Here is a 15,000-nt window from a genome sequence, read left to right as displayed (position 1 = left end):
TTCACCAGTTTCGATCTAAGTCATTGTTGTTGTCTTATTATGCTTTCATAGATGAGCCTAAATGTAGGCACAGGGTGACATGCATCCGGTTCTGTGTTTCCAAAAGTGTAATAAAGATGTCGGCTACAATGCTATGCAAAACAATATCGGGAGGAGGACATGTGGCAATAGCATAAACACTGCATCCTTGGTACATTCACATTCAAGCAAGTGAACGAGATTGTAAAGCTAATAGAATAACGGGGGCGTCATGACCTAAGCAAAGCTATTTCTGCTGCAGAACTCCTCCTTTTTCTCAGGTTTAAAAAATAATTGAGTAAACCCAGTGACTCTAACTTTACTTCCACTAGGGGAGGGTCTATGGCCGCTCTCACATGTCTGGCCAATCACATTCATGATGGGTGTGATCCCTTTATCTACTCGGGCACCATCAGGAAATACTGTGGACCCAATGCACCCCAGGGAGATGGTGGAGGAAATTATGGAAATGGTTGCATGGAGATATACAGTAAAATAGAAATGATGAAACCACATTATAAAATATAATATGTATTTATGTTTTTTTCTCTCTCTCTATCCCTCTCTCTCTCTCTCTCTCTCTCTCTCTCTCTCTCTCTCTCTCTCTCTCTCTCTCTCTCTCTCTCTCTCTCTCTCTCTCTCTCTCTGTCTCTATGCGAAAGAGCTTCATGCTTATGAAAGCAACACTGTTAGAAAAACTGAAATCAGGATCACAAAATCACAAAATCAATCAAAAAACACATTTTCTATTGACAGTGAGGATAGTTTTCCGAAAGGGAAAATTTTTGTAGGCCGGTCTGAGTCTGTGCCTTTTATGTGTCCACCTTAATCAAGGACCGAATGGAAATTGCTCTTGCAATTGTTCATCTCTGTAGGCGATGGATAATGACCACTGGACATTTCAGCAAAACACACGTAATTGAAATATTGGAGTTGGAGGAGGAAGGTCGCAGCAGGCCATTTTGATTATCTCGTAGCAATAAGCAACATACCGGATTCATTAATGAGTTTTGAGAATACAGATCACATCACATCATAAAGATGATGTGGGCCCCATGCTATCTAAAACAATATGGTGAGGAAGACTTGGAGAGGATAGCATAAACACTGCATCCTTGTTACGTTTACATTTACATTAAAGCAAAAGAACGGGTAGATTAAAAAGATAAAGCAATAACGTGGGCATCATGACCTCGGCGGAGCTATTTCTGTCGCTAAACTTCTCCTCGCTGGCAGTTGTTAATTTCTCTCAGGTTTCCAAGGAGACGAAGCCATCTGTGACTCTCACACAGCGCCACGTTTTGCGGTTCAAATTGCCTGGGCTATATTTAGGGCAGAGATTCTCTACAATAAATATGTATTGGAAAATTCCCCCCATTTGTTGCAGGCCAAGTTGGACGGCATCCTGGCAGGGGGCTCTAGAGAGAGGAGAGTCGTCCCCCCCCCCCCCCCCCCCCCCCCACAGGGAGACCAGATATTGGCCCCCGATGGGACGTTGGGGAATCCCCCACAATGCAATAATGCAATGGGAAGAAAAACAAGCAATGTTACACCGGGGACTACAGAGGCAAATTCAAAAGTGATGAAAAAGAAGAATCTTGTGGGTTGTTAACGTGATCTGTCATATAATTTATTATTGTCCACTGAAATCGTCAGTCTTCTAAAGAAATGTTAACATCTAATTGTATTGCACACATGAAACAATAGCCTGTCTATATTATGGAGGCTATGTGTAGGCCTACTATGTGTCAGCCTTATAGATTTTTTAGGCAGCAAATATATTTTTGCAGGCCTTACGCCTACAATTTTCAGGTTGTTTCATGTATTATTTCCTATTTTCCTCCTTAACTGAGACTGTATGGTCATGTAAGCAACGTTATTTCAACAGACTGGTGCTTTACATCTTTAGATCCACTAGGTGGCGTCCTACTAAAACAGTTAGCTTCTAATAATAAAAAGCTTCAAGCTAAGAAACGTTGACAATAGATTTTTGGTGCTTATATGCAATGGAGCTTGTGGATTTGTACAACTACATACACATGTATGTAGTTGTACATCGGTGATAGAGGCCGTATCACTGTTTAAGTGCAAGGAGAGTAAGGTGTTATTGCACTTTTATGCCAATACTATAATATGTTGCATGGTAATTGGACTGCATTTATGTTTTTCTACCTGTGGCCGGTCAAAGTGCTTTACAATTAGCTCTGCACATTCACCCATTCATACAAACAAGTTAATATACTGTATCAGCGACGGCGGGGTCATCTGTCAGAACCAGGGAGTTAGTGCCTTCCTCAGGGGCCCCCTCACAGGGACCCACATGAACCCCGAGATTTGTTCACTCCGGCAGAAGTATCATTTTTTCAGGAATCTTTTTAAAGCCATTTTCCTCTCTTCCAGTTTTTGTTCTTAGTTGTAACCATGGTTGAATGTGTTTGCTAGTATCCTGGTCTCTCTCTCGTAAAATAGTTTGTGAATCTCAATGGGACCTACCTGGTGGAACAAATATGTAAATAAAAACATTTTAACTTCTATCAATCATCCTTCCACAACATACTAGGGCATAAACTGTTCATACTAGACATGCTCTACAAGGGATCCAATATCTACATGATGACTTGAAACCCCATAAAGGACGTGTTGAACATATGCGTTAATGATGTAAATTAGCACCACTAGTGGGCAGTATACACCTCCAGTCGGAATCAGTCACCCCACCCAAGGTAACGGGTTGTCTAAAGACAGCAGCCTTCGGTTCCGGAAGTCAACAGAATGATCATGATGACATTCCGCTTTCTTGTCCTTTGCATAGAAAGAAGTGAATTTAAATGGATTGTCACAATGTCAAAACTCAACGCTGTAGTAAAGCTGGACATATGATGCTATTGTTGTCATCGTTTTCATTTCATGCAAACAAAACATTTCTTTTATTATTATAGCTCTACTATGTTTCATTACTATAACTATATAATTATAGTAGCATGTTGGAGGTTTTGTGTTTGGCATGTCGTCAAACCTATATATGAATAAATGATAACATTATTTCCTATAGTATCAAAGCAGTTGTAAGAGACATAGCTGCGTATTGACCAGCATGTTGATCAGTCTTGTAAACTGGATTATTTCACTGGATTAATGGGAAAAAACTCACAGGACTGATTCTGGGTGAACATACAGCAGATTGCCAGAGAAAAGGTTCATACAAATAAATGGAAATATTTTAGTGATCAATGACACCAAGGGGTCACTGATGTTATTGGATAAAATAATGTTTTAAAGATGTTTTACAGCATAGTTTAAATGTCCACTTTGGTTGGCCTATAATGTCGTTACATTTCCCTGTGCATCTTCAACACTAGAATCAAACCTACTTAATCATATACAGTCTCAGCAATCAGATAAACTTGAGACTAACCCGGACACCAACGTCCGGAGACAATGTGTCCGAAAAGGTTTCAAAATCAAACCTGTGTTTTACACCGACCACTGTATAATCACTATTGTTAAAAAATAGTTTTTAAAGTAGCTGACAAAGTATTGAATCATTATAATCCACATAAACATTGAGATCCCATAATTTAAGTCACTGTACGAAAAAGGTCCAGATGCATTTTTGTGTTTGTGTTTTTATGTGGTCTCTTGAAAAAATATATTTCTTAGGTAATCAAGGTTTCTGTGACTTCTTTGGCAAAAACACAGAGCCTAGCCGGTGTTAGGGTGTCAGAGTGTGAGACTTGCGTGTGTGTGTGTGTGTGTGTGTGTGTGTGTGTGTGTGTGTGTGTGTGTGTGTGTGTGTGTGTGTGTGTGTGTGTGTGTGTGTGTGTGTGTGTGTGTGTGTGTGTGTGTGTGTGTGTGTGTGTGTGTGTGTGTGTGTGTTAGTGTGTTTGTGCGATGAAACGACAAGGAGAGCTCTGCTCGGCCTCACCGCCAGAGGGCGCCACCGGACAGCTCCTATCATCCCTATCCCAATCGCTATCGAGGCAGAGACACACACGTAAGCTATATAAAGACACTTTTCAAATAGCTGTGCATTATTTGCACCTACACAAATGACTGTTTAGTTCCGCTGTCCTTAAGCAGGCCCACAAGGCACATCTATTTCACCGCAGTGTGTTCTGCGGCAAATGATGCAATGCATGTAAAACAGCAGCGGTGGCGGAGGAGTAACGACAGGCAGGGAGATAAAGAGAGACTGAAGTAGATATATGTGACAGAGCAAGCCCGTAATGACACCCAAAATCAATTTCACACACGGCTGCCTTCCGGGAGAGGTGAGCGGCAGCAGGAGTGCGCCGCCCTGCCAATCATCCGACGTGCCGGTCGCGCTCCGCCGTCGTGGCGAAGTTAACCTCGTGTTACTAAACGGAGCTAGGCGCAGGAAATGGGGAACGACAACCACGACAACACGTGGATGACATGGCTCTTAGAGCGGGAAACAAGCCTGTCGCCGACGCGGTGAACCACCACCCCCGCTGGGCAGAGGCACAGGCTTGGGCTCCACCAGTGGGTCCCCACATAGTCTCCACATAGATGACACCTCTGTGGAACCAGTCCATTGGCTGCACTGTGTGGGTTCAATATGAAGCAAACACTTGTTAAGATGGAGAATGTAGGTCATGTCGAGCAGAAGTAGGCCTGTCAGAATCCTAGGCCTGCTGCTAACCTCATTCGGTTAAAGCTACTCTGTCTGGGCTCTGCGGTCGCCATCACCGGTCGCCAACGCGACGCCGCTAGCATTGAACAGGATGTTTCAATATTCTAATGAGATACACTGCAGAAAAAAACAAACGCATTTTAAGCCAGAGCCGTACTTCAGCTGAACAGAAGGTTGGTATCACCATCTGTGTCCGTCCGTCCCCCCCCACCCCCCCCACACCAGGACAGCCCATGAGTCTATGAGTACATGCTGATCCACTCCAGTCTTTTTCTCTTTTATTGCACATGCCAACATCATCAAGAGAAACTGCTCACTTGTGTATGTATCCGTCTCAATCATCGGATAACTTAACAGTATTGGCTTCTGATTCTCGCTAGATTCTCTCGATAGATTTCCAAGTTTCCAATCACTTTTTTCATTGATTTCCCAAACGTTGCTCATGAAGCAGCCCCTGATATAGTTTATTATTTTGAGTGGAAATTGTTTTTATTAAAATAAACAACGTTTGTTGTGTTATGTACACCGTCCATTAGGGTCACCATGCATATTGGGAGTATGGCTTTAAACATCGCTGCAGGTCCCACTCAAAGATTTGGCATGACAACATCTGTTTGTGTGGGTGTGGATGTTTGTATGGGTGTGTCTGTGTGTGTGTCTGTGTGTGTGTGTGTGTGTGTGTGTGTGTGTGTGTGTGTGTGTGTGTGTGTGTGTGTGTGTGTGTGTGTGTGTGTGTGTGTGTGTGTGTGTGTGTGTGTGTGTGTGTGTTTGGGGGGGGGGTGGGGGGATGTGTGTAAATGCATGTATTAACAAACAATTTAATATAATCAATGATAAACTAAGTAATGCCATCCTGCCATTTTCTAGGCCTACTTTTAGGTACTCTGTGCTCTAAATAATATGACTATTGTACTGCTTGTCTCTCCAAAGTGAAGTTTTGAGCCAATAAATAGTTTTCAACCCCTAGCCCACAACCAACGTACCAAAACAACACAGCCAATATGATTATAATTCTCTATGACTATGACTTTTTAAGTATAAATGCTTTAATCTTAACTAATCAACCGGTCTACATAACCTCTCTACACGACGTTCTCCGGTCCTTGTGTAGTCGGAGCTCCTCCTCCCACGATACAAAAGATAAGAAACAGAGCCATGCTTATCCCCGCAGGGCCCCGGGGGGGGGGGGGGCTTGAGGAGGTCTCTAGGGCCCCAACTACAAGGAGCCCAGTGGGGCACCTGGAGGGAGTCTCTGAGGGCCCGGTCACAAGGACCCCAGTAGGAAGAGAGCTAGGGGCAGTGTGTTATTCCAGGTGTTGTGTTCGGAGGTCCAGGCAGTGTTTCTGTCCAGGCCTGTATGTCCCTCATGCTTGTTACAGACGTCAATTATAGTCACCGCGAGTGAACCGCGCTTCAAACAGAAGATGGCGTCCTCGCCAGGGCAGTTCCCTCAACGTCTCGCGGTGGAATGGCGTTCACCGCATCCCGCCGACCACAAACTCTACGCTTTTCCTGAACAACCGGCTCGGGAAAAGAACAACGGCGTCCCGATGGTGTGCTCTCTGGAGTACCTCGTCCAGCACGGTTCCATCCCCTGTTCCCAGAGGAGCTCAGCAACGATCCATAGAACAATAATCCGCGAGGTTCTCCCCTCCGATTGACGGTTCTCCGCCCCTGCGTCCCGCCGACAGGAGAACGCCCCTCCCTCACCCTCCGGCGGCCACCGCCGTGTCCTTGGACAGGTACACCACCCAGTACACCATGTTGAAGGCGCCGAAGGACACGGGGAACAGGATGCGGGCGTACTTGTCGATCTTGCTGGTGCCGCCCATGCCGGCGGCCGAGGGCTGGGAGCAGGGCGACTGCTTGGGCTCCTTGCGGGTGGCCTGGACGCGCTCCAGCCGGGGTCCCAGCAGGTGCTGCAGCGAGGAGGACGCCGCCGCCGCCGCCGCCGCCTGCTGCTTGGAGGGCGTCTCCGCCGTCACGTCGGGCGCGGCGGCCCGGGCGGGGGCAGGGGCGGGCTGGGCGGTCCGCATCACCAGCTGCACCGAGGAGGAGGCCGCGCTGATCTGGCCCTCCGACTTGGGGCTGGATCCCCGGGACAGGGTGGACGAGCTGCCGTCGAGGCCCGCCGCCGCTGCGTGGGCGGGGGTTGCCCGGGAGCGGGCCCGCCCTCCCGCCCCGCCCGGAAGGGAGTGGGGGCCGGGCCGGGGCCCGTGGACGTCCTGCTGGGAGGCGTAGTTCATCCTCTTCCTCAGGTTACCGTTGGAGTCGCGGTTCTGGGGGGAGGGAGAAGGAGGGAGGGGGAGGGAGGAGGAGGGGGAGGAGGAGGGAGGAGGAGGAGGAGGAGGGGTGAGGAGGAGGGAGGAGGAGGAGGAGGGGGGAGGAGGAGCGGGAGGGGGGGAGGAGGAGGAGTGTGTGAGAGATGATGGCTGGTTGACGCAGCCTCACCTGGCGCGAGTCAGTCTGATTAGATTCTGGGGCTGGATGAGGCCGCACACCTGTTGCACACTAAGTAATCAGTGTGCAACAGGTTAAACCAGCCATCACCACACAGAGATTGTTTCCCAATGTGAAGGAAGCATGCTCGATGGCCGCCTGTTTAAGGACGCTACGTCATAGAACGCCGACAAGCACTGTTCCAATGTTGAGAAAACTCGGAAATTCGCGCCCTTTACGCGTCCTTCGGTTTTGAACAAGGTAAATTACCCACAATCCTTTGCGTCCACACGCTGCGCGGGGTATTTAAAAATGATTTAAATAGTTATTTGAACGTTTTCAGAAGTATTTTGTGCCTTATTGCTTTTTATAGATTCATCATGTAAATGCAAAAAATTAAGCTTAAAGACCTGTGTGATTTTACGTATTTGCAACGTAATGATATGCCTTATTTTGAATTGATTGATGGATTTTAATATTAACGTAGCTGGTGTTTTCAGCAAACTACTGTCGCTGATAACAATATCAACAATCAAAATACTGAAATATTTACCACTGGAGCAGGATTAAAAATCGGAAGCAGAAGCGCTTCCACACTAGCAAGTCGCTCAAAACACACGACTCGCGTGTTCTAGCAAGGCTGCAGCCTTCACTTTGGGAAACAGCCAGACTATGGAAGATGAGATAAATGAATAATTGTATTCTTCCATCTGCGCATATTGAAGAAACACTCTGCATGGCGACGTGGAGCATCAGGTATTCTGTCATTGTCTACAGACTTTTACAGTCACCTAGGTGGGGCCCAGTTCAAGTCACCTAGGTGGAGCCCAGTTCAAGTCACCTAGGTGGAGCCCAGTTGAAGCCACCTAGGTGGAGCCCAGTTAAAGTCACTGAGGCGGAGCCCAGTTCAAGTCACCTAGGTGGAGCCCAGTTGAAGCCACCTAGGTGGAGCCCAGTTAAAGTCACCGAGGTGGAGCCCAGTTCAAGTCACCTAGGTGGAGGCCAGTTGAAGCCACCTTGGTGGCGTGGTGCATCGGCTGTGCAACAGAGTAGTTATCATGTTTCTTGATGGACTAATGGATATTTAGAGACACAGTATAAATAGTAAGTTATACCTGTATGTGGAAGTGTTTCTTCTTACGGGTTGTAGATGAGAGGTCATTTTGTGACCTCACAGATTCATACAGGGCCATCATGGCAACATCTATTCGGAAAACGTGGAGGAATGCCAATGTTCATCTACAGATCCCAGCACTAGCCATGATAACATATATACATGGGGATAGACATATAGTGTAAGAATATTTTAAAGGTTTAAATATAGTTTTTAAACCACATATTTACAATTCATTCCATCACCTACGACGAGCATGACGGTTTGTCTCAGGCTTTGGATTGTCCTCAAACTCACGGAGTGAATAATCACTGATTGACACCATATGAATTGTGCCTTGGCTCCTCTCCACTAACACCATCTGACGTGAGCAACACTCTCCGCCTTAAGTCTCTGACAGCCTCTGCACAAAACAAACGAGGAGCTGAAGAGCCTGCTGCCACTCCATAAGTCCGCGGACTCAGAAGATCATATGGCAAATGGTCTGCATTTATACAGCGCGTTTTCTTCTAACCGTTGGCCACTCAAAGCGCTTTACAATAGTGTATGATAATATACTCACCCATTCATGCACACATTGACACAGACGGCGGAGTCCACCATGCAAGGCGACAGCCAGCTCGTCAGGAGAAGTAAGGGTGAGGTGCCTTGCTCAGGGACACCTCGACACTCAGCGCCAGGAGGAGCCGGGGATCGAACCAGCAACCTTGCCGTTACCAGCCCACCCGCCCGTGTAGGGGGGGGGAACATATAGCGGAGGGGCGTTGGGAACGTATGGAGCGCGTCACACACGGATCTGATCCCAGATCAGGACCCTGCTGGAGGCGTGCCGCGCAGACGTCACTTAGCGGGGATTTCACTCGTTCTGGGCTTAAGACAGAGCGTAAGAGCAGCGGCGGCGGCGGCGGCGGAGCCCGTGGTAACGGCAGCGCGGTGCCACAGGGGGGCTTATCCCCGGAGCTGGTGTTTCTCAACCAGAGACGGTGCAATGGAGCTACCGTCCCATTGGCAGGAATAATCCACACACACACACGCACACGCACACGCACACGCACACACACAGCTAGCTACACATACACCCACACCTGTCTCCCATTCACAAACTCACACACACACACAGACTCACAGCTACACACACACACACCCCTGTCCCCCCATTCACACACACACACACACACACACACGCACACATATATCCATACATATACACACACATACACACACACACACACACACACACACACACACACACACACACACAATCCCGCTCCCCACGCACCGCTGTCCCACCATCGATCCTATTGGATGGTCCCGTGTGCGCAGGGGTGTGCTCGCTGGTGGCCGCGCTGGGGGGGCCAACGCCCCTGATGCCTCACACAGCGGCGGGAAGAGAGGCAGAGCTCTGGGGCGGTGTGACACTCTCTAACCCCGGGGGGGCAAGCCCTTCAGAAAGGCTTCAAAAGGGCCAGAGCTCACGAGGAAGAGTAGTAATCCGCACACACACACACACACACACACACACACACACACACACACACACACACACACACACACACACACACACACCGGCATTAACCCACCAACCCCTTGTCCCACACACACACCCACGCACACACACTGACACACACACCTGAACACACACACATACACACACACAAACACACACGCCGACACATCCGTCCACACTCTCACGCACATGCTGGGACGAGAAACGGTAACGCCGCCATAGCGACTCTCTGAGACAACCCGTACAGATGTACCCGGGCTGTGTTGCCTTGGCAACATGCTAATCCACCAAAGTGCGGTTGTCACTAAACTGCAGTCAAGCCCGATTACTCCACACTAGGGTTTGAACTGGGAGGCAACTTAGAGTCATCCGACTGACATAAGCCTTGCATGGTTTCATCAACACTGATCAATTATCCGTTTAAAAATAAGCCCAATGTGCAGCGCGAACAGACTCTTACACTCACAATGTTTCACAATGTGTTTTTACACAACAGGCCCACCGTAGTGACTGTCTACCCCAACCTAGAGATCAACAGTACCACCCGGATCTAGACCAGAGTCCACCTGGTAGACCGGGTGTGTGGACTGAACAGAAGGCCAACAACATCAAGTGGTCTATGAGGTAGCTTTCCATTACGGAGCTTGTGATGTGAACATTTACATTTAGCAGACGGTTTTATCCAAAGCGACTTAAAACTGTGTATAAACACATTCACACACCGGCGAAGGAGTCAACCACGCAAGGAGACGGCCGGCTCTCCTTGAGCAGATCTTCGCTGTCTGTGTAGGGATCGAACTAGCAACCTACCGGTTACAAGACAACCTGCTCTACCTCCTGAGCTAAGCCGACCGACATATTAAACACAACCCAACCCAACACAACCCAACACAACACAACACAACACCACACAACTCAACTCAACTCAACTCAACACAACTCAACACAACTCAACACAACCTAACACAACGCCACAACAGACATGAAGGCGCCACGCTGACCTGCAGGGCGCCGGCCCCCTCCGGCTCCAGGGTCCGGACCGGGGTGCTCTGGGGGACGGGGGGGGGGCAGCGCGCGGCCTTCTTCTTGCCCTCCTGCGTGGCGTTGGTGAAGTAGTTGACGGCGGCGAACTCGATGAGGGCGGAGAAGACGAAGGCGAAGCAGACGGCGATGAACCAGTCCATGGCGGTGGCGTAGGACACCTTGGGCAGCGAGTGGCGCGCGCTGATGCTGAGCGTGGTCATGGTGAGCACCGTGGTGATGCCTGGGGCCGGAGGGAGACGGAAACCAGTCGGGATAATGGTGGGAACAGACCAAGAATAAAAGGATACGGCTTTAGGGTAAATAATTGCATTTGGAGGTTCTACTAGAAGAGGGTTACACGGCTGTATGCCACTTATTATTCTCACAATGTTCATTTCTGCAAAAAACAATTTCAGCCTCTTCCAAAAAACGTTGCACTCTGTTGTGATTCGTCGAACGCTTTGCGCTTGTGTCGGCAAATTCATCCCCCCAAGAAGTTGTAAACATTGCGTGTAGCCGGGAGGCGGGACTTCTGCACTTCAGCACCGCCCACTGCATAGTCTACGACGTCATATAACAGTCTAAAGCAAAGGGAAAAGTCGAAAAAGCGTGATATCACCCCTTTAAGTGTATAAATCAACACTCTGTTTTGACCTATAGGTCTATTTGCTGTGAATCGTGATTACAGTCCATTGAACAGGTGATCATCATGTTCCAGCTTAATCAAGGGAAACCTTCTCGTTGAATAGTACTAACATCACATAATAATGTTATCTCAATAAGATATTATATGACATTTACACAGCCTGATATTTAGTTATTTTGTTTAAATCAGAATTTATTCAAATATATTTATATTATTGTAACAACACATCTGTTACTACTTTAATTGAGTATGTCAATGCACTCTTCAGTATACTTATATTGTTTGCTACATATTGTACTCATCAGACCCGGCAGTAAAATAGGTCCCCAGTGTTTACGCTCAGAGGTTAACTCTCTTCAACCGTCTGAGCGTCTGAGGTTATCACTGTTCTAAGTAGAGTGTTCTCCTACTGCGACCTGAATTACTATAATTTAAATGACTAAAATAATTACTATAGTACATTGAACATGTCTCTTTATGATACATTCTGTGTATATTTCCATTGTAATCATTCAATAAATAATAGCCGCCACATTCACATTCACATTCATCTCTTTGCCTAAAAGATTTAACACAAGGCACTCTGAAATGAGCACATATATAATGGAGCATACTGCTCTAAAAGCAAAACAAAGAAGTCTGTTTGTGCTTAAATGTGTATTCAATCATGTGTGTAATACCAAAATAAGGAGGGATGTTGCACGCAACAAAAGAACGCTGCTAACTATTATTAGAACCGCCATTAGCATGTCGAATTGATGACATACTTGGGATGTTAGCCTAAAATGGCCACCTATTAAAAAGGAAATGTCTCCTCTGGTTCAGAATTAGCCCCAAAATGATCATTGGGATGGTCCATTTGAGGCAGGCCATACCCTGGGGCATGGGGCTATGCTTTTTGCAATGCTACCCAAATTAAATTCTTAGACAAAAAAGCGAACTCAAAGTCATTTCAAGCTTAATAATGTACTCACTGACTTTGGAAATTTGTCGAGACAAATCTAGATTTGCAGAAATATTTAAGACAAATAGCTGTCAAATAATCTCTGTTGCAGAATCCTGAAGTTATCACCTGCACTCAGAGCACAGAGCCGCCTGCCACTCAGAAGCAGCTGAATGTCATCTGTAGGTGAGCCCTGGCTCAGGGCATTGGACTTAAATAGAATGGTAACCTCTATTATCCAGTCAGTCATCTGCATGGTTGTACTGGTAAAGTGTGTTATTCCTTCAATGTGTGTGGTTTATCAGTGTCGGAAAGAGGTGTGTCAAACGGCCACTCAAAATGGACCATGACTAAGAAAATGTTTTTGTCCGCTTCCATCTCTTTCTAAATCCACTTGTTCAAAGAAAAACAGGGCCAAAATTATATCAGAAATCAAAGCTATGGCAGCCATTTCACTTCAAAATACAACTCCATTGTAGGGAAATCTTAGACAATATAAACTATCTCTCTCTCTCTCTCTCTCTCTCTCTCTCTCTCTCTCTCTCTCTCTCTCTCTCTCTCTCGCACACTATCTCTCTCTGTCTGTCAATTAAATTACCAATTTCAAGGTGCTATATTCAGCAAGACACAATTAGAGATTTTGCAGAAGGAAAATGTGCAACAACAACATGTACCGACACCAAGCAGCTACAGCAGCAAATATTACAGCAGCATCAACCACAGCAACCTCAGACCCTGTCCCGTGCCTCCGTAGGGACGTCTGTCTGTCTGTCTGTCTGTCTGTCTGTCTGTCTGTCTGTCTGTCTGTCTGTCTGTCTGTCTGTCTGTCTGTCTGTCTGTCTGTCTGTCTGTCTGTCTGTCTGTCTGTCTGTCTGTCTGTCTGTCTGTCTCCACCTCCGACTCTAGCCCTAGGAGGTCAGAGAGCCGTACGTACCGAACACAGTCCGCGCCGGCACCGACTCCTTGTTGATCCAGAAGGACACCTGGGAGAGGATGACTGTCATGATGCAGGGGATGTACGTCTGGATCATGAAGTAGCCCATCTTCCTCTTGAGGTGGAAGTGAACCGTCATCACCACGTACTCACCTGCAGGAGCACATTAAGTGGTTCTTAATGATGATTGAAGCTACGGTTAAAACAGATCACACAAGCAGAAACACTAACACACACAACATGACACAACATGACACACTTACTTAAAGCAGATTATAATCTATTTTTAAATGTCTTTTTTCAAGGTGCTTTCATTTATATTTTCCATGAAACTGAATAAATGATTGTGGTCCATTTATTTTATGTTCAGTAATAACAGTAATTATTTTGCTGCTGCTTAATTTATTACAATCCTTTTTAATTGATTCTAATCATCCTTCAATAAGTCTAATCAGTGGAATTAGCATTTAATAGGCAGTCTTGACTATCTGAGCCCAAGAGATCGACCTTGAAAACTTGATTCAATCATCTGTTGTTTGACTGTTGGAGAATCAAAAGGTGCAATGTTCAAATAAGAAATGATCAAATTATGTGCTTAAGAATTAATTTGTTAAGACTATCCAATAAGATGGTTTCCCCGGTGGTAAGAGCTTTGCCCATACTGAGAACCAGTGGATGCAGAGCTATGCCTCTTGGCCACTTGGCCATTTAGCAACCAGAAATGGACACCAGCGGAATGTTTCAACCACGTTAAGCAAAACAATACAGCAAACCGCTGAAAGTCGAGCAGTTACTCCTGTCCCACACCACCCCTCAGCTAGTCTGTTCTAGAAACAACTTAAATGAGGCAGGAAGTGGACACGCTGGGAGTGGCCTCACCCGTGATGGATTTAATGGTTTCACTGGAGACGGTGTGCCAGTGAGGTCATACTGGACCAGACTGGACGACTCTGGGGGGACTTCCACCGAGTGCTCAGGTCCTTTGGTCCATGTGTAGATCACCTCTGTCTTAGGGTATGCATCTGGGGTCAGATATGGAGACCATCGTTATTTCATTCTGTATTGAAGGTATTGTTTCTGCACACACGATTCCAGTTTAAGATTAAGCTAATATTTTGTATCTCTGATGTGGTGGATGCAAATATTCATTAAAAGCAGTCATTTATGATATGTATATTGGTTTCAGCCGTTACTATCGACCACTTATATTAGAATACAGTTGGATTTTTTCCTTAGCGGCCATTTCCAAATAATAATAATAATAATAGTTATCCCCTGCCTCATGGATATTCATTTCATTTTCTTCATCAATTTTGTATTTGTTTATTCATTTGCTTACCAGAACATTTTAAAGTATCAAAAAACGAATATTTTCACAAATTATTCTTCACTTTAGGATGGAACGATCTGGAAAGATTAAAATGTTCTATCTTAGTGTTTTCTGTAATGGGGGCGGGGGGGGGGGGGGGCTGTTGTTTCTGCTTGTCACTCCCGTTGGGGCTCGGCCGCGGCTCACTACCAAGGGCTGGGGAGAGGGGAATGGATGGGGTGTGTCATGGAGTGGAACGCCATGCCGGAGCACACTGGTCCAGATGGAGAGGGGAGGGAGGGAGGGAGAGAGAGAGAGAGAGAGAGAGAGAGAGAGAGAGAGAGAGAGAGAGAGAGAGAGAGAGAGAGAGAGAGAGAGAGAGAGAGAGAGAGAGAGAGAGAGTGAGAGAGAGA

General features: G+C 46.6%; 1 protein-coding gene across 1 annotated transcript in view; it reads right to left on the bottom strand.

The window, feature by feature from the left end:
• Positions 1–5,283: 5,283 nt before the first annotated feature.
• Positions 5,284–15,000, bottom strand: part of gabra4 (gamma-aminobutyric acid type A receptor subunit alpha4) — a 13,887-nt gene continuing 4,170 nt past the window's right edge. The window contains 5 exon segments of the mRNA XM_060062181.1: positions 5,284–6,951; positions 10,734–10,996; positions 13,279–13,431; positions 14,158–14,193; positions 14,196–14,300. Of these exon segments, the coding sequence (XP_059918164.1) occupies positions 6,379–6,951; positions 10,734–10,996; positions 13,279–13,431; positions 14,158–14,193; positions 14,196–14,300 (1,130 nt within the window). The 3' untranslated portion in view covers positions 5,284–6,378.

This window comes from Gadus macrocephalus, chromosome 10 (genome assembly GCF_031168955.1).
Source record: "Gadus macrocephalus chromosome 10, ASM3116895v1".
NCBI classification, from domain to species: domain Eukaryota; kingdom Metazoa; phylum Chordata; class Actinopteri; order Gadiformes; family Gadidae; genus Gadus; species Gadus macrocephalus.
Note: the sequence above shows the minus strand (reverse complement) of the source record. Positions and strands in the feature narration are given on the sequence as shown.